We start from the raw sequence: 22,807 nt of genomic DNA, 5'->3' as shown, positions 1-22,807 counted from the left end.
TCCGTGTTCTGCAGAAAGTCGCAGCCATAGCTAGCGAAGTGGATGATCATGCCTTTCCTGGTCTTGAACGAAACCCTTTGCGGACTATGCGCTCGGTTTACCATAACTTAATCAACAACCCATTTTACTGTAAGATCAAATAATAAAAAATTATTAAATAAGTTAACAGATTAATAATTTTTACATTTCATTTTAATTCGTTCAGTTTATCTTTACAAATTTCTCATTCAATTAATTTTGGATATATAACGAAATAAAAAGTTAGATGCATCATTTTTAAGTGATAAGTTTTATTATTACATGATATGATGTTATTAGAATGATATGTTAATATATTATGCGACAAATGTCGTAATATAAAAGTGATAGTCAATAAAAATGAATTATTTGATTTATAATAAAATTATAAGAGTTTAATCAACTTTTTCAAAATAATTTAAAAACTTATTTAATCATTTAGCTTATTTTCTAATATTATATTGAATTTATTTTGAAAGAATTGTTAGCGATTAGACAACATGCACTCAAACGTTAGCAAATTAAATACACAGTTGAAATTTAAAACGCGTGCGAAATTTTATTTAGTTGAGCGTAAGTTACAATCTCGCAGTCGGAATCCGGGGCACACTTGGACAACTTCCGGATTCTTCGATTCTTATTGCATCGAAGTGCGAGAACTCCAAACTTTTTTAATGTCTGTCTGGTCTGGACTGAAGTGGGCAGTTCCAATTTCCAGCTCATGGGTTTCCATTTTCTCCAACACTGCGCCGTCCTACTTTGCAATCACTTCATTTCAAATCAAACTTCATCAAAATCAACGGGCGAATTTTGCTTTCCCTCCCAAATTTTGATTTTTCATGTTTTTAACCCACACTTAAAGCAAAAAAAACGCCCTAACCCTAATTCTACCGTACATATTTATTTTGAAACTTTCTATTATTGGCGGTTGGCGCCAGTTTGCCGAGCTCTACAGTACTCAATCTTCTTTTATTACTAAAACATCTTACTTCATTTAGAAACTCACATAAAAAGAAAAAAAAAAGAGAATGTTCTTCGTTCTCTCTCTCTCTCTCTCTTTCTGAAAGACTCTAATTGGTGATTGAGGCTTAATCTTCGTCTTATAACTTTAAAGATCATTTTGTTTGTGGATGGCACGCCCGAGGAAGAGGCTGAAGCCGGAGCGAGCCCCTGGCAGCTGCGAAGGAGTGCCGCAAAGCGATGGTGAAGTTATGGGAAGTAAAGAAAATTGCGCTTCTGCGGAGGACCAAGTTGAAGGGATAAATGGGAAGGGACAAGAGGAGGAAGACAGTGAAATGGATGGGGACAAAGCAGGGGAAGTAGAAGGAAAAGAGGAGGGGATTGAAAGGAAGGATAAGAAATGTGGGGATTTAGAAGGGGATGGGGAAGGGGTTGCTTTAAAGAAGCCTACCAAAAGAGGTAGAAAGGTAAAGCAAGCGACTGTTTCTTTGAAAAGGGGCACAATGGAGATTGTGAAAGAGGAAAATGTTGAGGGAAGTTCGGATTTTGTGGCTGAAAAAAAGGAAGAAGTTGGAGAGAAATTGAAGGAAAATGGTGTTCAACCGAAAGGTGAGAAAAAGCTGAGTTTTGTTGAGAATCTAGAGATATCAAATGGAGAAGATGGAGTTAGTATCAAAGAGGAAGTTGATTCGGGTGCTGATGGTAATGGGCAAGGAAATAGTGGGGATGTTTTGAAGAGGAGATTGAGAGCAGTTGCTAAGAAGGTTAGTTATGCCGATGTTCAAGAATCTGAAGATGAAGGGTTTTCGGCAAAGAAGCGTAGTCGAAAGGGTAGGCAGAAGGAGAAGGTTCTTAAATCTGAAGGTCAAGAATATGGTAATAATGAGAACGAAGATATTGAAATACCTACAAAGAAGAGAGGAAGAAGGGGTAGGCAAAAGAGAAAAGTTTCCGAAAGTGAAGACAATGAAGGGAAAGATGTAAAGAAGGAGGGGGGTAAAGTAGAGCAAGGCGGTGATTTAGGTGCAGATGATGGAAAGAAGAGGAGTCGAAGAGGGGCAAAGAACGATGGAAAGAAGATGGATAAAGAAGTTTTAGGAAATGGGAAAAGTCTGGAAAAACTAGAGGAGGAATCTTTGGGAATGAGCACTAAACCAAAATATTCGCTTAGGGCCTCGAGAGTTCGCAAGGCAAGAGAGGAGTCTGTGCCATATTCAAAGAAGCGAAATTTTGCTAAGGTAACAAATTACCCTTTTTAATTGTTGCGTTATTGTTATGATATCTTTTTCATTTTGGTTACGTGATGGATTGAAGTGTTGCCGTGCTTCTTTTTGCTTTCAACAGTGGATTGCAGAAGAATCATTAATGTGCCATCAGTGCCAGAGGAATGATAAAGGCCGGGTTGTGAGGTGCAAACTTTGCAAGCGGAAACGATATTGCATCCCCTGCTTAACAAATTGGTACTCTTTTTGGAGCATTAAGTTTGTCTATTCTTCCCTTAAAAAATAGTGTCTTCTTAGATTTGATTCTGCTAGTTAGTTTCTACTTTATCTCATTAATATGGCTTAAAATAATACTACTTTTCCTCTTAAGATATTTATATTGCTGATAATCCATGTCCTAAATTTCTTTTATCAAGACTGGTTTCTATCAAATTGACCATGCAATGCTTTTTTGAATTGCATGCAATTTCTAATTTACCATGAACTTTGATACTTTTCAATCTGATTGTTGCCATCTTAATCATGAGTATGCTGTTTCCTTTTCAACTGATCATGTATATTATTTTCCTCGGACTAGGTATCCCAAGATGTCAGAGGATGCTATTGCTGATGCCTGCCCAGTTTGTCGGGATAATTGCACTTGCAAGGCATGCTTGCGCATGACTGGACTTCTCAAAGTTAGTTTTGAAATTCATGGCTCTACTGCGTCTTTTGATGCATATATATATATGTAATACTCGATTTATGATATTGTATACTTGATGAGTTGCAGAAATTGGGAAAGACACTAAAGTTGGAGTTCAGTGATGATGAAAAGGTTCAGCACTCTAGATACTTACTTCAGGCACTTCTTCCGTACATTAAACAATTTAGTCAAGAGCAAATGAAAGAGAAGGTCATTGAGTCAAAAATTCAAGGTATCTATATCTCTATGTGAACGACATGTTTACCTGCAATTTAGTGATGTTCTCATGCAAACTAAATGGGGTCTAATCTGGAGGCATGTTTACAATTTAACAATTTAATGTTGAAATTCATTTTTAAGAAAATCATAAATTCTTTTGAGAGAAGGATTGTAAAAATGATGTCAAAAATCTGTTTCTCATGTTGATGTAGTTATTAAAGATGGCTCTTTGTTTTGTTTGAAGGTTACTCTATGTCTTTATAGGGAAGAAGCTTGACAAAAGAAAATTCCAGATACCATGCTGGCAGAATTTGTTGTTAACATGGCAAAGTTTTGAATCAAGCTGACAGAATTTGTTGTTAAGATGGCAAAGTTTTGAATTGGCTTCTTATTGGTATAAGATATTAATTTTGAGTGTTCTTGATTTTAAGGGATCTGCCTGTGAGGTATCTTCATGGCATGGCAGCTGGCCCTTTTAAACCTACTAGTCTGCCTTCAGTAAATTAGAGCATCATATGAAAGTTTTGAACCTGTTATTACAATTTCAATTTTCACCTTAGTTTGGTGGTAGTATACTGGTTGGTTTATTAAGAATTATTTATACCACCATCATTTCAAAAATGTGATTTCTTGAGCCCTATCAAAATCAGGACACTGAACTGGTGATCAGGATTGTAAACTTCTTGTTATCTAATACGTACATGTCATGTTACTACATCGGTATTTGCTGATTGTTTCTAATAATCATATCTAACACTCATTTATTGGATGAGTAGGGATGCTCCCCGAACAAATACAGCTTAAGCAGGCAGTTTGTCTTGAAGATGAGCGTGTATATTGGTAGGTTCCTGTTGTTATCATAGTGATGGTGAAATTAAAGTGAGGATCATTTTGTTTGTTGTTTGAACTCTATTTTTATCAAGTTCCTGATGCCAAGACATGTTTTTGCAGTAACAACTGCAGAACTTCAATTGTCGACTTTCATAGAAGTTGTTCTAATTGTAACTATGATCTCTGCCTTACGTGTTGCCATGAAATCCGCGATGGACATTTGCAGGGTGGACAAAAGGAAGTAATTATGGAATATGCTGATAGGGGTTTTTCTTACTTGCATGGAGCGCTTCAGTGCTCTATGTCTTCAGAAGTTGGGAAGTCTTTGGATTCCCCCAAGGAAACTAATTCTAAAGAACATAAAGCTGCAACTTCTAGGTGGAAGGCAAATGAAAATGGTAGCATTCCTTGTGCCCCGAAGGATTTGAATGGGTGTGGTAATGGCCTTTTGGAGTTAAGGTGTATGTTTACAGAAAATGCTATTTTTGAGTTAACAGAAAAGGCTGAGAAAATAGCCAAAGCTCTCAATCTTGGGAATGTTCTTGAAGTTTCTAACCAACAGTGCCCTTGTTACAATTCAATGGGAGAAGTTGACACTGGCAATGGTAAGTTAAGGAAAGCAGCTTTTCGTGAAGATGCCACTGACAATTATTTATATTGTCCAAAAGCTAAAGATATTCAGACTGGTGATTTGAAACATTTCCAAAGGCATTGGGCTAATGGTGAGCCTGTTATTGTCAGTGATGTACTTGAGAATACATCTGGTTTGAGTTGGGAGCCAATGGTTATGTGGCGTGCTTTTCGTCAGATTACACATACTAAACATGACCAACAGTTGGAAGTTAAGGCCATTGATTGCTTAGATTGGTCTGAGGTCAGTTTGGTTATCAAGTGTACTAGTTCTTATTAGCATATGATGTTAAACTTGATTATGTACTATTTATTGTACCAAGGTGTGTAAATTAAACTGACTACTGCAGAAGTCAACTTAATCTGTGATCTCACTGCAAATGACTTTCTTATTATAATATGTTTTGACTGCAGGTGTCATGTTTGAAATAAATTTTTTTTTCTTCATGACTTCCAATTGTTTTTAATTTAGTATCATGTAGAGTACAGAGTACAGACATGTCCACATCTCAATATCTTTTGTAACTTGAAGCTAAGAGAATGGGATAATATGTCCATATTTATACTTTGTTGATTTTGTGATATCATTGCCATTTTTGAATCTCAGCTTCCTGGAATTCTGGCTTGTATAGTGAAGTATGCTTCTCTTTTCTCAATTGCTTGTTGGCTGGATTACCCTGGTTCTAAAATCATCTTTCTTGATGAAATGCAGGTGATGGTCAATATTCACCAATTCTTTAAGGGGTATACAGATGGTCCATTTGATACAAAATCATGGCCGCAGATACTGAAGCTGAAAGATTGGCCTCCCTCTAATGAATTTGAGAAGCTCCTTCCACGTCATCATGTGGAGTTTCTTCGTTGTTTGCCTTTTAAAGAATATACCCATTCTCTAAGTGGCATTCTTAATATGGCTACCAAATTACCAGAGAAATCTCTAAAGCCAGATATGGGGCCAAAGTCATATATTGCTTATGGAGTTGCTGAAGAGCTTGGGCGTGGAGACTCTGTAACCAGGCTTCATTGTGATATGTCTGATGCGGTATATGCTTTTTCCTTTAGTTTTATTAATAACAACTTTAATGCTTCATGGATTATTTATTCAGTCGGAAGAAGAAAATTTATTAGGGTGGATAACCAGAAGGAACTTTCTTTTTGTGCTTAATTTCTTGAGTTATTGATATATCTATATGACCATGTGCCAATGAGATTAAAGTTAGGTGTCAAAACTAATAAACTTTAATGGCTGTGCCTGTTTTTGTGATTGCAAGTATATTTATGCACAATTTTAAAAAGTATATTTATGCACATTGTTAGAATTTTGAGATACCTTGAGAGATTGTTGCATGCTAAAACAAAAGGAGGAAGATAATCACACTTTCATTAACAAGGATAACGGCTTTTATAATCTTATAAAAGATAATGCTGAATAAAAACAAACAAATAAAATTAAAAGAAAATAAATAGCACTACTTGAGATTGCCGCATTACTAAGTTTGTGGGTTGTTCTTTACATTTGTATTAACTGTCAAAACATGACTAACATGAAAACAGAATAAGGAAACCAAATAACCACCAAGTAAAAGACAGTAATTAGCACACGGCCTTACTTTTCCAAATTGAAAACTAATTTTTCGCACTAAGGAGTATTGCAAGCAAGGCTTAACTTCATCACACTTTCTTAGGGTTAGCTTTCAATACTCCCAATTTGGATCTCAGTAATTCTAACTTATCCTTCAGTGTCATATGTTCTTGAATCACTCCCATGCTTAGCTTTGTGTATATTATCTTTGTAAGTCTCCTAGGGATAAATTACTCCATTGTCGTCTTGGCCAAAAGAGACAACATGTTGTTGAAGGACACTTATGCCATTAATCTTATGTCCAGATGTTTCATTGGGATGTTCCTCATGGGCTTTCATTGCTTTAGCCAAACAGGGCTTTGGTAATTTTCTTCCAGGTCATCTCGAATCTTTTTTACATTTATCAACAATGGAAGATCTTCAACGAGACTATCAACGATCATTCGTTTGATAGACTTGGAATTGACATGCCCAAGTCTTTTGTGCCAAAACTTGCCTTCATTGATTACACAATGAATATGCCTTGTGCCCCACGTTTAACCAATCAAGAGGAAAACATTCTTTTTTTTCATTTGAATTGACAGCAGCTCAACACCAAAGGAGTCAAAGATTGTGCACACTTTCTCTTTGAATAGCAGAGTATAATTTTCTTCAACAAGTTGGTCAACACTCAATAGGTTTTGATTAGTTTCAGGTACAAAATGAGTGTTTGAAATAGATTTAATACTTGAGGGAGTTTGCACTCCAATTGTGCCATGCCCAAAAATTTCGAGTTATTCACCATTACCAATCTCTACTTGAGACTTGTAATTTTCGTTCAAGGAAAGAAAATTATTTGTGTTTCTGTTCATATGATTGGAACACACATTGTCAATAAGCCAAACATTAGAGCTTCTTGACCTCTCTAGTTTCTTGGCTATGAATAACACCTTATCTGCTTCATGTTCCTTGGCTACTGTAGCTTTTTCTTCTCTTCAATCGGCTTTGTGTTGCATGCTTTCTCCATATGCCCAAGTTGATTACGAGACCTACATGTAACATTTGGTCTATACTAGCAAAAATGCTTAGTATGGTTGCATCTTCTAAAGTAAGAACAAGGAAGGTATTGAGCTCTTTGATTATCTTGTTTCTTGTCATTATATTTCTTCTCCCTTACTCGTTCTAGTTAAGTATTTTCTACATGATCTTCTTGCTTCAAAGCCCTTTGCTTTTTAGCTTGAAGAGCATTTACGAGCTTCGTCATGGTCAATGTGGACATATCTTTGGAGTCTTTCAGAGAAGATATATTGGCTTTAAATTTTTCTAATTGGCTTACAAGGAATTTGTTAACTATTCTTCTCTTTAATAAATCTTTTTTAAGTAATCTCAATTGATTGACTACTTTCAAAACCTTCTCAGAGTAGTCTTTCACACTTTCCTCATCTTTCATCTTCAATATTTCGAATTCCCTAAGTAGATTTATGACTTATATTTGACCAGTCCTATCACTGTTATGAAGCTCAACTTTCAACTTGTCCAATGTTTTTATGGCAGACCCACAATCCATTATACGAGTAAAAATTGAGTCAAAAGCAATAGAATGAATACAAGATAAGGTTTTATATCTCTTTGCAATTTTTTTGATATGTTGCTTTAACGATTGTTAGGTTTGCTTGTCTCATCTTAGGAGGATTTCCACCAACTTTATCGACCTCTCAAAGATCAAACGTATGAAGATATATCTTCATTTTTATTGCCCATATCGGATAATTTTCTCATAAAAACAGGTAGAGCAGTATTTCGAAAATAGTAAAAGGTAAGGAAGATAAGTTAACGGGGTTTTTAAAGTGATTTGCATCAACAGTCTCTTAATATAACAACTCTAATACCATGTTAGAATTTTGAGATATTTAAGAGATTGTTTAGTGTTAAAACAAGAGGAAGATAACACATTTTCATTAACAAGGATAGTGGCTTTTATAACTTAACGAAAGATAATGTTGAAAAAAAAATAATAATAATAATAAAAAAAAACACTACTTGGGATTGCCACACCACTAAGTTTGTGGGCTGTTCATTACGTTTTCATTAATTGCCAAAAAATGGCAAACATGAAAATAGAATAAAGAAACCAAATAACCACCAAGTAAAAACATGTAATTAGTGCATAACACTACTAACTCTAAATTGAAAACTAACTTTTTGCACTAAGAAGTAATGCAGGCAGGGCCTAACTCCATAGCACATATATACCCAAATTTGCTCAAGTTTTATTGAATGATGAAACTGATGTTTGTGGTAATTATCATAAAGTTGAACATATAAAATAGATGTATAACTTTTGTAATGCTTTCTTTTAGTATGTAGGTGTCTTTCGATTGTAGTTAACAATAACTTTGACACAGTTTGGATCAAAAGGTCATTATCGCATTAGTTTATTTTCTTGGTCCAAAGTATTAACATTAACATCAGAAGGCATTCAAAGAGGAAAATTTGCAGCTTTGAGTGATAGCTTATTCTTTCAGTTTTATGGTTAGATTAGATCCTGTCTTTACTTGTTCATGCCTGATGCTTAATTCTTAAACAATTCCTGTTCCTTTTATGCCTTTCAAATACATGATCAGAGCCAACATAACTTCCTCTAACAATGATTTTGTATGCATTTGCATATCTCCTTAATTTTTGCCTTTTCCTTTTTCATCTTTGTGGGCTTTGGCTTGGAGAATGGGTATGTGGGTTGTAAGGGCATTGCATTGGCAATTTGACTGCAAAAACTAGCAGGTAGATTTTGGGATGTTATAACTCAAGAAAGAGATCAATGAATTGTGTGTGAGTATTGAGTCCTATATTATTTTTTGGCTAATGAGGTGTTGCTACATTCTGCTAACATAACTCAACAGGAAATGTCTTAACATACCTCTATATCTACATTTGTAGGTGAGGCTGAGGCACACCCTAGTTGGTGTAGCCACATTCTTGACAGTTGATGTTTCAAGTTCAGATACTCATTCCCCTAATAAGTAACATATTCAAAATTAAGGATTGTATGCTTTAAGTTTTTATTGTTTGTGTGTTTACTTCAGGACTTCAGGTGCTATTTAAGCATCTTTTCTTCATTAGATGTGGAAACCTGAGCTTTACGTTACTGTGCAAGTACACTGAAGTTGGTAGTGGCTGTGGTTCTGTTTACCTCTCCATCTGCACTGTGAAATATCAAACTAAAAGTTATGTAATTTTCCTCATTTTTTAGTTCTTAAAGTATGTTTTTGTTTTGAAATTGATGTTTAGGTGAATGTTTTGACACACACAGCTGAGGTGAAGCTTACACCTAAAGAGCTTGCTAGCATTGACAATTTAAAACAAAGGCACCATCTGCAAGACCAGTGGGAACTTTTTGGAATGGGTTCGAAGGTGGGCACGAATATGCCTGGTGATGATTCTTTTGACATCTCTATTTGCGACAAGCAGTCTAGTGACAGAAGTGGTGATCAAGAAGGTGATGTTATTGTCCAACAAGATTGTCAAGATGGTTATTCTAGCCTGAATGGCAATAATATGGGGAGAGAATTTGAAATGGAAAAGAGTGGGAAGGCAAAAGTGGATCAGGAAAAATGCATGGAGAATGGCAGATTGTATGAAACTTCTAGGAATAAGATTGAAGAAGTGGAAGCTGTTGAGGGAGGTGCTATCTGGGACATTTTCCGGAGGCAAGATGTTCCCAAGCTGCAGGATTACCTTAAAAAGCATTTCGGGGAGTTTAGATATGTTCATTGTTGCCCAGTATCACAGGTAATTTATTTTTTAAATTGTACATGGTGCCCGGAGCTTTTTGTTTTGTTTCTTTTTTTTATTGAATTGATAATCTATTCAGTAATGAGCTGCAATACTTTATCTTAATTATTTGAGTGCTTTTATATATGTTGGGCATCAACTGAATCCGCTTTCCACATTGTATTTATCTATAAGTTTTCTGCTCAGAGATTAGTGGAATTGAAATCATTCTGCTATACTTCAATGGTATCTTTTAATTCAAATAAACTCCATGAAGTTGTTGCGGATGCTTGGATTGACAACTGAAAATATAAACTTTTCTTTTGATTGGATACTTTTTGATGATTACAACTCCCTTTTTTCCCTTTTCTTTATTTTTGAAAATGAACTAATCTCAGAGCTATAGCAAATAGATGGATATTAATTGCTATTTAAGATGTGTCTATTATGGTTCCTTGGGCATGATGAAAGAAATAAATCCTTTTTTTAGTGTGTGCATGCACACATGTACAAGAAAAGCAATGGGATGTAAAGTAACAACAATTGGAGAAATTAGTAACTCCTTGCAGATCTCATGTATTGTCCTTTATTGAGCTGGGTAAAGAATATAATCAAATGGGATTCACAGAGCAGACTTTGTGAAGACTATTTGATATTAGCATATTTATATGCCATAAAATTAAATACATTAATTGTTTTAGGCAATCGGTTTTTACTTTCCTGTCTTTGATGGGCCATTTGTACTATACAATTTATTGTCTCTTGGTGATATAGGTTTTTCATCCAATACATGATCAGACCTTTTTTCTGACTCTGGATCATAAGGCAAAGCTTAAGAAGGAATATGGTATGTTAAAACATATAGTACATACTATTGGAGCAATCATACAAAACATAAGTCCTTGATAATTGTTGTGTAAAATGCTGGCATGCAGGAATTGAACCGTGGACTTTTGTTCAGAAACTTGGGGAGGCTGTTTTTATACCTGCAGGTTGTCCTCATCAAGTCCGGAACATTAAGGTAACACAAATTACATGTTGCAATCTTTTGTTGTACCTTAGTTTGAAAAAGATTATGTACCTCAAATGTTTTCAAAATTAATGTTGTATTTTAATTGTGTACCAAATCTCTTCAATATGAAGTCTACTATTTCTTTTTTGTAAAGTTGTCAACATGAGGCCTGTAAAATTCAATCGAGACCTTCATGTAAAAGGGATTGCCAACTTGAATCATTGTCTTTAATGGTTTTATCAATATGAGGTGTATATGTGTGTGTGTGTGTGTAACATGAGGCATGTAAAATTCCATTGAGACCTTCAAGTAAAAGGGATGGCCAAGTTGAATCATGTCTTCAATGTTTTTATTGGCGTGCCTCTCATCTAGTATATGCTTCTGCAGTTTGAGAAGGAATTGGGTTCTACTTCAATTGTTATCTTACAATCACCTAAAGTTGCACTTCGCAAATTTAAAGATATTATTACCTATGGAGTTCCTTCTTTGTCTCATTGATATCCCGTTTTAATTTTGTAATGGTGTATGCTCATTTGAGCAAATGTGTCAATCAGGAAACCTTGCTGCAAATAGTTCTAATCATTAACATGGTGATTATAAGAACATTGTCCTATGAATCCTTCTCTCTAATCAATTTGAATTGTGTCATGCTTGTGAGTGGTTGGACATATTAATAGGGAAGCAACATCGGATATTTCTGAAACTCTTAAATAATTCTATTTCTTGGTGTCTTGTCTGATATCCTGGACGGATTCTTTTATGTTTGGTCATACTGTCTGTGTCAGAAAAAAACCTTGTTCGGCCACCATGAAATTTTTATAATTTCGCTTAGCAGTCATAATGTCTTCAATGCTGTGAATTCCTTCCTTTAGTAATCATGCATGAATTTGATTTCTTTTGGTGATGAATTAATATGCATTGGCTTATCTCTCTGATGCTCTTACCTTTATCTTTATATTTGACAGTCATGCATAAAGGTTGCACTTGATTTTGTTTCACCTGAAAATGTTGGTGAGTGTGTTCGCTTGACAGAAGAATTTCGTGTACTTCCTCAAGATCATAGGGCAAGAGAGGATAAATTGGAGGTATGTGCATAGTTCTTGAGCATTGGAATATTGATGCTATAATTTCTTTGTATTTCTTTTAGCTCCTATAGTGAGAGGGCCTGTGGGTAGCTTTACTGGTATCTTGCCTGTTAGAGACTTTCAGTTGTCTAGCTGATATTGGAATATTATACCTATGCAGTGTGAATCCACAATTGATATTATATCATTGTTACTTAGACCTATGCAAGCATTAGTTTTCTGCTCCCATGATCAATGAATACAGGTGGAACCTAAGCACTGCAGCACCGCATACTCTGAATTGAAAGATTCCATCACCTGTGCGTGATCATTGTGACCTTGCCTGATCTCTGTTGCATTTGCTTTTTCACATAGTCATGGTGATAGAACATGTTTTGTACTTTAATAATTCTGATCTGGTTTGGCTCTCCTTCCCATGTGAATTACAGTCCATGAATTGGTTTGTACCTGATTTTATTCACTCATCTGCATCTGCAATATTTGTTAATAGTTCTTGCTGACATTGGCCTTTGTTCATTTCATTCCGTCCAATGTAGTAATTTTAGTTTGATTGAGGTTGGTGCACTGCTAAACTAGTGATTAGGAGGTTAGCATGTCATACAAATGTTTTATAGTTTGAGCCTTTTTTTCTCCCTTAAATTACTTACAAAAACTTGAGTGTATTAAACTTTTGAATGTTGTTTCCTTATAACTGTCATCTGTAACAGGTGAAGAAAATGACTGTTCATGCAATCTGTGAGGCTGTGAATTACTTGGATCCAAATGCAAAGTGAGGCACTAAAAAAGCTTGTGTCCGGTGTTTGATTCTGAATTTTAGTACTAGTTATTTTATTTGCTCTGAAACTCTGCAGTAACTTTTTTTTTTTCTTCTTGAAATGATAATAAGATATGACCCCGAATTTCTTCTTTAATATACTGCTTGACTTTAGAGTTTGGGAAGTAAATGTGAAATGTTGGTCCTTTCATGCATTTTTTATGTGAAAGGAGTACAAAAGCAATTCTGCAATTGGTTTCATGAGGTGGGATTTGAAAGTGCCTTCAATAACTGCTTGTTTAATTGCATCATGTATTGGGCACAGTGGGTTGATTAAATTTTCTGGCCTACCATATATATCTGCTGGAAGCCCCCCAACTCTATTTCCTACAAACACTTGTTTCTGCATCTATCTGTTTGTTTACTGACAATAATCTCGATTCATGTGGAGATGTCTTTGCTATTTATGCTAGTTACCTTACATCTGATGATTTTGTAGAATGAACATAAAACTGATAAATTGGTTGGATTGATTTACTAATTGAGTTTCTATTCCAGTACCCAAAACCATCATTCACTATCCTGTTTCTGCTTTATTATTTGAAATTTAGATTTTTGCAAAGAAAAATGCATACATATAGTCCAAATTGGTTGAACACTTTCCTGCACATTTTTAGCATGTCATATTGTTTTGTTACTGATGCATGATAAAAAATAGTAATTTTTTTTTTTATTTCATTGCTGATAATTGATTGAAGTAACTCAAATAGTTGTTAAATTGTTTGATTCAGGATTGAGCTTGCTAATAAAGTTGAATGAGTTGCAACTTTGTTCCTGCTTCTTAGCTGGAGGTTACACTTGCAAAGTGGGCACATCTTTTGGAGTTCCATTTCTCAGAACATGACTTTGTTTATCTGCAGCATCTAGTAAGAGGTAGGACATGGCTTATAACCAAAAAGAAGATGTAGAACATGGGAACTATCTTCCTGTTTCTGTATATATACCCCTAAATCTGACTTGCTTTTTGGGCTCTCAGCTAGAGCCTGGTAATGTATGTAGGTTCAAGTGCTATTGATAAGTGTTGTAGGCAAGCACATGCTGTTTTTGTAGCTACTGATGTTTCCACCACGTATTTATATTAAGAGTACTGGCTTTAGCTCACTAAAGTTAGGTCTACCAAAAATGACAACTATTGTGCTCTTCAAAACCATATTATGTGTTTTTCAGAGTTATTATATATAAGTTGAACTTATGGCACGTTTGATTTGCAGGAGAGAATAAATATTTTGTGAAAATAGAATAAGATAGAAATAAAATGAAAATGTTATTGTTTAATTTGGTTGATAAAATAAAATAAGGTATAAATTATTATTATAACTTCTTGTAATGTTTAGGTAATAAAAATAATTTTAAAATAACAAAGAAATAAAAGATAAAAAGACAAATATATTTTTTATTATAATATATAATTTTTTATTTTATTTTATTTTAAATATTAATATTTTATTTATAATTTAAGTGTTATTATGATTAAAATATTAAAAATTTTAATTAATTTTTATATTTAAAATATTATTTTTTATAATATACAATATGTACTATTTTAAACTTGTAAGGGATATTTTAATTTTTATTATTTTTTAAAACTATTTCTAAGCTAAGGAATGGTTAATACTTGGGCAAGAGTTGACATTAGTTATTCCTTAATTTTAGATGATTTTGAGTAATAGCCATTCCTCCTTGAAGCATGTGATAACCAAATAAAGAAACAAATTCCTTAAGAATGGAGGGGAAATGGTTTTTGTCATTCTTTCAACCAAACATGCCATTACAGGCAATATAAGAGGGCATGGACATATTTTCCTTGGAATCTGCTATTCTTCCGTCTCAGCAAACTCTGTTTTATCCACCTATGCAGTAATATAATAGAAGAAGAAATTTACCACGAAGTAATTTACTTGGTGACCAATAAATGTGTTGAATCTATTTAATTTATTCAGATTTTAAGACTTAAGAGTGAATTTATATTATTCAAAATTTAAAGATTTATGAGGGAATTAACAAATCATAAGGAGGTGAAATTCTGAATGATAATATGATAAAAAATAGATTACCAAAATGGATTTGGGTGCATATTGATGCGAAAAGAAGTAAATTTGGTCAAACTAATCCAATCAGAATGGTAATTAACCTCATATAATTAAGCCCAAAGGAGAAAATTTTACCAGGGTTCTGTGCATCTCTTTGGCTACCCCTTTGCTTTATTTACTGGAAATTGGTAATCATCATGAAACATGATGCAAATTTAGATCTCTGCAAGGGCCACGTGAATCTGAGGCCTAAATGAGGGCTGAAGTGGACCTAAAACCGCTTCTGCGACGCTTCCCATTTATGGAAAGCCCCCATGTTCTCATTTCGTTTTTCTTCAGTTTCCACTGGACCTTCGCTGAAAGAGTCTTCCACATTTCTTATTTCAAACTTTATATAAAATAAATAAATAAATAAAGACCCCCACTTCAATAGTTCTAAAAATAATTAAATAATTGTATTCGACTTGCTGAGGATTTCAACTCAACCGGTTCTAAAAGAGAGGTTGTTTCAGTGAATATGGCTGGTAACTGCAGTTCAAGTGGGATATTATGATGCTGACTAGCAATGACATGCTAGACAAACTTTGGGGGACCAATGCCCAGCCTTAGCATATCCTCCTTTAGAAAACCTAATATGCGTTGTCTGGCTAGGGCTTGTTACTAAAAATAGACTGGGACAAATTCTGATTACACAACACAACCCTTATCGGCTCAACAAGAATCCCAAAGCCATCATCAAAAAGCCAAGCATTTTCATTTTCTAACCAAGACATTAATATCACTGCTCCACTTTATAAAATGACTCATGGGGTTAACTGCAAATTTTAGAAAGAAACAGCATTTTCTACATGTTTCACACTATACTTGTTGTATATATGAAGCTGGTAATTATACATGTCTATGCACTCTGAGGATTTGATATAAAAACACACTTTGGAAAGTCGGAATTCGGAAACACAGTTAAAGAACAGTTTCTGATGATGATAATAGTTGAACTGAAACTGCCTTTTTTCTCAGCTCCAAAATTAATGACTTTCTATCTGCTTGGTATTCGATCATTATTTGGTGGGAATTAAAATGGGAAGAGGCCTTATTGGCAATTCTTTAAGGCATCTTAAATGTATAAGTGTGAGAAAGCAGATGATCATATTCCCTGGTTGTTCATTGCATCAAAGTTTGGTGTTTCAGCACAATGACTTTTGATATACTTTCCAAATTGCGTGTTGTGAATACTTGCTGCATTTCCATTTCTTGCAGTCAAAAAGTAAAGGATAGACCAGATGGAAGGGTTTTGATTAGTGCTTCCAAAGGGAACCATTTACAGCAAAAAATAGAGCTTTAGGTGATGGGGAAAAAAGGGGATCTAACCTTTTCATCCTTACGGTTTAATAAGCGTAAAAGAAAAGGAAATCACCCTCATCTTTACCTCTATTTTTTCCTCAAGTTGCTGTGATGCTTAAGGACCATGCCATGAACTATGCATACAAGTCTTTCTCATCGATTGTTACAGTTTGTCGTTTCCCATTAGGGGTCTCTAGGATTTTGGCGGACCCCCCCTCTTGAATTTCCCTCTTCAGATTGCCATAGTTTTCTCCCCATTGTAAAGAACTTTCCAAATTTGGTAAATTTCAGGTTGCTTGGCAGATGAGATCAGAGAGTGGTTAAGAGTCACAGCAACCTTTTGTCTATGTTTCCGCATAGGACAATAAAGGAATACTTATTGCAATTCAATTACTGATAATGCCACTCCCATCCTAGCATGAAACGAAGTCGTTCTAGGTATTGACGATCCGATGTGCTGCGGTGAAACATTGAGACCATGAACCCCCCCTGGTCTGTGATGCAAGCAAGGAGTTTGTCTTTTACAAAAAACAAGGCAGCAGTGGGAAGAGCTAGCCTGCCTTGGCTCTGTCTCTTACTATATATCTTTTTTTATAAATGGGAAATGAAGCATGTATGAGATAGGTGCAATTTTGTAGTTTTGCTGAAAGAGATGGGGATTTTAGAAATGGTAAAGTAGCATCCTTATAGAATAAATTCCTTGTTCCTACACGCTTCACCAAAACAGCTGCAGTTTTACGAGGCAAGGAATAGGTAAACACAGTCATCTTTCTTTCTCTTTCTCTTTCTCTCTATTCTCTCTTCCCTTCCTGTTTTATGAACTACAAACTACAAAGTTCTTATTTTAGGTTGCAGAAGCTTTTAGTTTCCATTTTATCATCACATTTCTTTGTGTCTACTACTCCATATTTGAACTTGTTCTTTATTAAGAGAGCTTTTATTTATTTTTAAACCCTTTTCTTATTTTTTTTCTCTCCTTCTTTTTCCATTATTATTTGTGACCTAAACGCTTTGCACCTTTTGTGGTTTTTAGAAGTGAAAAAAGAGTATAATTCCCTGATTTCATGTTTCCCTAACTAGAGATAGACAAAGATTAAGGGTGTTGGGTAAATATGGGACGTGGAAAGATACCGATCAAGAGGATTGAGAACCAGACAACTCGACAAGTCACCTTTTCAAAGCGGCGAGCTGGGCTTTTGAAGAAGACCCACGAGCTTTCTGTGCTTTGCGATGCTCAGATTGGGCTCATCATCTTCTCTAGCACTGGCAAGATGTGCCAGTACTGCAGTGAGCCTTTCCGGTCTCTACCTTATTCTCCTTACTCTTTTCTCGTATTGACTTTCTTTTTGTAGGGTTTGCATGAATATTACATGTATTGCTTAGAAGAAAGCTAACTTTTTTCATGATCCGATGACTTGGTCTGAGTTTTATTTGAGGCTGCTGCTGCTGCTCTCTCTCTCTCTCTGTCTTCGCCATAGAATGCATGACAGAATTTGATTTGACCAAGATTTGGTTTCGATTTTCTCCCCCATGGTTCTCACAGACTAGGGTTTCTTCCATGCCTAAGCCAACTTTCTGATGGTTATGCTCCAGTATCATGATCTGCTGTTCTCTACCTGATAATACCTGCTTTTCATAATTCACTGATTACAGTCTTGTTACAATTATACACACTGATTTTTCTCGCATTTTTTAAATAATACTTACTTTTTTTTTTCAAAAAGAAAGAATCTGAGATTCATATCCTTAATTGAAGAATATCTCTATGGCTATATAGCATCCTCAAGAGAGATTCAATAATAGAATTGCATGGCCTCTTAAAAATTGTTAAGAATGTAACAGTATTAAAATTAGCTACCTCTTGTCTAGCACAAGCTAGGCAAAGTAATTTAAACTGAATTATTATTATTATTATTATTATTTTAAAGTAATTCAAATTGATTTATACCATGTGGGATATGTTCATTATTGCATATATATTGATTTATACCATATGTTCATTATTGATTGGGAAGTATATATTGATTTCTGAGGATTAATGATGAAATCATTTAGTAGTTCATAACTATCTTGGTACACTTTCCATTAGTTAGGAGTTTAAGACGCCAACATGCATAATGTATATATGATATAGGCTATATAGGAATTAAATGCTGCCTACAACATCCATAGCATTTTAAACTTTTTAATCTGACTTAATTTTTCATGCACATCCTCCTGAAATGATGTGAATTATGAACTTGCTGAGACACAAACATTTTAAAACCTTCTATAAGCATCTGATCAAATTTACTAACACTGCATAACATGCTAAATTATGAGCATGAAGCTAGACATGCAGGGATCAGCAATTAGATGCCTATTCCATGAGCTAGAGCCTTTCGGGGCAAGCAAATTCCAGGAACAACAACTTTTTATTAAAAAGATATAAATCAAATAGAACAATTTTTGTTTTTCATAATAATGGCTAAGGTCAACTAGGCAGGAGATGTTTTAGACAGAATTACTGTCCAAGGCAGTTATCAAGCCTCATATTGATATACTAGCAAGACCTTTATAGTGACTGAAATTAGTGTGCTAACTTAGGCCTTAATGTTTTTCCTTTTTTAATCACTAAGTATTCCTATCCCTTTCTGGCTATTTTGTCACAGAATGGAGCAAATCATAGAAAGGTACCAGAAAGTCACAGGGACTCGCATTCCTGAGCATGACAACCGAGTAAGAGTCATTCAGGACTTACGATTATTATTAGGCCCTTAAAGTTTGATTTGGTATGTTCTTGTCTTACCCTTTTCATTTTCTACATAGGAACATTTGTACAATGAATTGGCAGTGTTGAGGAAAGAAACCCGTCGTCTTCAATTGAGCATGCGCCGCTACACGGGTGAGGACATGAGCTCTATACCATTTGAAGAGCTGGATCAACTTGAACAAGAACTTGAACGTTCTGTCAACAAGGTCCGAGAGCGAAAGGTATACTGTTTATCATCTTCCATTATGTACTTAAATTTCCCACTCTTCCAACCAAAATCTCAATGATATTTAACTAAAGGAATAACTGAGAATTAATGATCAAAGTTTAGAAACAGTAACTCTCTTTGACTCTTTTCATTCAACTAAGAATATTTCTTGAGAACTGATTCTTTGGTCGTTTTGTTACTATACGGCAACATTTATGTTTTTCCATTTGTTTGGATTGGAATATTGCAGAATGAGCTCTTGCAACAACAGCTGGATAATCTACGAAGAAAGGTGATACAATGACACTTTTTTTCTTCATGCACACTGACAGAAGCGCCTGCACTCACATTCAAAGTAATTCGAATGCTAATTTATTTTTGACTTTCGATGTCTAGGAGCGAATACTAGAGGAAGAAAACAGCAACATGTACCGCTGGGTAAGTAAAGAATTCATGTGAATTAATACTAATTACCTTATACAACGAAACCATTAATTTTGTAGATTATCCATGATGTTAAAGTTCTGATGAAATAGAGGAAAGGTTAGGGACAAGAGTTATTAAATGGGACTTTTATTAGGTGATAAAAAAGAAAAAATACTATTTGAGTTGGTTTGCCTGGTGACCACGCAGATTCAGGAACACCGGGCAGCAATAGAGTATCAACAGGGAGGAATAGAAGCGAAGCCGGTGGAGCATCAGCAAGTTCTGGATCAATTCCCCTTCTATGGAGAACCCAGTAGTGTGCTCCAGCTTGCAACCATTCCTCAACAGTTTCACTCATATCAGCTCCAGCTTGCTCAGCCCAACCTTCAAGATTCAAACGTCTAGCATTGCAGCAAAGGTATAATCATCACCATTTAGTCATCATATTTCTTACATGGACAGTGCAGTAGTCTAATCAATGCTAGTTTTTCTTACTGTTCTCAAGTTAAAACTTCAGAGTTTATTAATTAGAACAAAATCAGTTGGCTTGTTGAAAACTTTAAACAAGTGTAACTAGTTTAAAGTGATACAAACAGGCAGTTGCTCAATATATGAACTGCAACTACATTTCCCTAAACAAAAAAAATGATTCAATGAAATTGTATGAAGCGATTGTTAATAGAAGTTGCTAAAGAAAGTGCATCAAGTGACAATTAATTGTCCGAATATTAGTCAACCAAATCCATCTCTTTTCAGTTGTTTGCAACTTGTATTCAGTGTCAGGACATCTTGTGACAGCCTTTTAATTACAACTCTGCAGCATGAGCAGGTTTTCTGAGAAGAGTTTCCTGGATGAAAGAGGATATAGTATACTCGGACAGGGTCAGCAACTCAGCATTGGAATCAAGTCTTATGTTCATAAATCTACTAGAAAGTTATTTCTGATATGTTTGTTTTACGGAGTGTGTTATGCTTTCATGTTTCTGAAGTTAAACGTCCAACTCAAGATTAATAACCTTTCTGTGTGTTTTTCTGAATTTTTTTTCCCTTTTTCATGTACTATGCTATTGACAGAAGTATGAATTACTAAAAGTTAATAAATGTTTGCAGTGGACTTTCTGAGAGGAAGAGAGAACACATTCAATGACATTCTATACTACTTTGGTAACTCTAGTAGTTGAATCAACAACTAAAAATTGGAATCTCACCCCTCCCATCCGCCAATATTAAGATGACATTGTACAACCTTAGGCTCTCCTAATTGTTAGAGAAAGCAAAGTTCTGTGGTTTAAGTTTAATCATGCAATTATGGATGATTGTCTGACCTTCACCAGAAGATTACGGGCTAAATGCGATGGAAAGGATTGATCTCTCTATGTATAATCCATATCACTGAATTATCAAAAGAAAATCAGAGGCAACCTCTGAAAATCTAATTATATTCCTTTGTCAAAATTTATTGAAAAGAAAGCATGCACTCAACTACATTTCATTTCATACAAAAGATATTCTTGATTATCCTTATGAACATCAAGTTTCATTTGGCTTACGATAAATTTTAGCATTGTATAAATGTCTTCTGAATTAGGATGTGTTTCATCATGAGCTACAAAGCTATGAAGAGCTCCAGGCATCTCCACACAACTAAATCCAGCAGACTTCTTCAGTCCTCTTCTTTCCATGGACTCTCTCATTCTTCTTGCTTCATTCCATTGCTGGACAGCTGCATAAACATTTGACAAGCCAATATATCTACCATCATGATCCGGGTCTAACTCAATTAGCTTCCTTCCTACTATTTCTGCAAGATCAGATTTTCCATATATTAAGCACCCATTTAGCAGAGCACCCAGTAATGACGCTGTCGGCTCCATGGGCATTTCGCATAGAAACTGGTACGCCTCCGCTACCTGCCCTGCTCGAGCCAGGACATCCACCATGCAAGCGTAATGCTCACTCTTAGGAGTCATCCCATGTTTGCCAAGACACTCAAAGAAATACCAAGCTTCCTTCACTGATCCACCATGAGCACAAGCACTCAACAAGCACAAGTAAGTAATCTCATCCGGGACAATCCCAACCACTTGCATTTCCGCAAACAATTCAAGCGACTCTTTAACCAATCCATGAGTTGCAAGCCCTCCAATCATTGCATTCCACAACAACACATCACTCTTACAATTAGAAACCCCACGAAAGACATCCAAAGCTTCCTCTATTGCCCCACATTTAGCGTACATATCAACAAGAGAAGTACGCAAAACTAAAGTCATTGGTAATCCATTGTCCATCACATAACAATGCATTAACCTTCCTTGATGGAGTGCACCCAGATGAGCACAAGCGCACAACACGCTCACCATAGTTACCTCATTAGCCTTGGGACCCCATACCCGCATTCCCTCGAAAACAGCCAACGCCTCCTTATAATCCCCACTCTTAGCATACCCATCAATCAAACAAGTCCACGAAACAACATCCCTCTGAGGCATCCAATCGAAAACCTGACGCGCCAAAGCCATATCCCCACACTTAGCATAACCATCCAACATAGCATTCCACGAAACAATATTTTTCCTAGGCAACTCATCAAACACCCGACGCGCGTAAACTATGTCACGGCAAGAGGCGTACATATGAATCAACGAATTGTTTATGAACTTATCTAACTCGAACCCATTTTTTAAAGCGTGGCAATGAATCGCACCACCAAGTTCCGGCTTTAAAAGACGAGCAGATGTCTTGACCAGAAAAGGGTAAGTTAAATGATCAGGGAAGACTCCAGCTCTTAACATATTAATGAAAGCCGAAATTGATTTGTTTGGATTTTTACTGTTGGAGAAACCTCGGATGATGGAGTTCCAATTAAAGACTCTAGGAGTGGGTAGCCTGGAAAAAACCCGATATGCGTAATCGACGTTGCCTGTATCGGAGAGAGCAGCGAAGGAAAGAAGTTTTGTTGATATAGGGTCATGATGAGAGAGGCCGAAAGTTATTACTAGTGCATGAATTTGCTTTAGTTCAGAGAATGATTTGCACTTTCCCAGATTGGTAATAAGAGCTTGGAACATTCCACATTTACAGGAACTGGAACTTAATTTGAAACTCTAAAGACCTTACCTTTGCTACATGAGATCCATGGATCTACTATATATCGACCTTTAGATGTCCAAGACATAAAGAAGGGGCCCAAGGCCCATCAGCTGAAGCACCCCTTGGGAGAAAGATTTTTAGAAACCCT

General features: G+C 35.5%; 3 protein-coding genes across 6 annotated transcripts; 2 read left to right on the top strand and 1 right to left on the bottom strand.

Moving 5' to 3' along the window:
• Window positions 576–13,922, top strand: LOC18608484 (lysine-specific demethylase JMJ25). 3 transcript variants are annotated; one of them, XM_018115733.1, is made up of 15 exons: window positions 576–2,216; window positions 2,323–2,438; window positions 2,779–2,878; window positions 2,974–3,118; window positions 3,882–3,945; window positions 4,057–4,810; window positions 5,279–5,608; window positions 9,065–9,122; window positions 9,211–9,290; window positions 9,416–9,916; window positions 10,673–10,745; window positions 10,834–10,919; window positions 11,876–11,995; window positions 12,703–12,764; window positions 13,541–13,922. In XM_018115733.1, exons 1-15 carry the CDS (start codon window positions 1,149–1,151, stop codon window positions 13,566–13,568), a joined length of 3,585 nt encoding a protein of 1,194 aa, XP_017971222.1. In that variant the 5' UTR covers window positions 576–1,148; the 3' UTR covers window positions 13,569–13,922. The 3 variants fall into 3 exon arrangements, with proteins under 3 accessions (XP_017971222.1, XP_017971223.1, XP_007043268.2); XM_018115734.1 differs by lacking the exon at window positions 12,703–12,764 and having other exon boundaries at window positions 13,541–13,915; XM_007043206.2 differs by lacking the exons at window positions 9,065–9,122; window positions 9,211–9,290.
• Window positions 16,820–20,713, top strand: LOC18608483 (protein TRANSPARENT TESTA 16). Of its 2 annotated transcripts, XM_007043203.2 has the most exons (8): window positions 16,820–16,933; window positions 17,261–17,480; window positions 18,832–18,898; window positions 18,989–19,153; window positions 19,391–19,432; window positions 19,537–19,578; window positions 19,774–19,984; window positions 20,387–20,713. In XM_007043203.2, the coding sequence occupies exons 2-7, from the start codon at window positions 17,293–17,295 to the stop codon at window positions 19,969–19,971; spliced, it is 702 nt and encodes a 233-aa protein (XP_007043265.2). In that variant the 5' UTR covers window positions 16,820–16,933; window positions 17,261–17,292; the 3' UTR covers window positions 19,972–19,984; window positions 20,387–20,713. The 2 variants fall into 2 exon arrangements, with proteins under 2 accessions (XP_007043265.2, XP_017971303.1); XM_018115814.1 differs by lacking the exon at window positions 16,820–16,933 and having other exon boundaries at window positions 17,142–17,480.
• LOC18608482 (pentatricopeptide repeat-containing protein At5g08305) lies at window positions 20,980–22,796 on the bottom strand. The gene has a single exon (XM_007043202.2). The coding sequence runs from the start codon at window positions 22,635–22,637 to the stop codon at window positions 21,045–21,047; it is 1,593 nt and encodes a 530-aa protein (XP_007043264.2). The 5' UTR covers window positions 22,638–22,796; the 3' UTR covers window positions 20,980–21,044.

The sequence above is a fragment of the Theobroma cacao genome, chromosome 2 (assembly GCF_000208745.1).
Source record: "Theobroma cacao cultivar B97-61/B2 chromosome 2, Criollo_cocoa_genome_V2, whole genome shotgun sequence".
Classification (NCBI taxonomy): Eukaryota; Viridiplantae; Streptophyta; class Magnoliopsida; order Malvales; family Malvaceae; genus Theobroma; species Theobroma cacao.
Note: the sequence above shows the minus strand (reverse complement) of the source record. Positions and strands in the feature narration are given on the sequence as shown.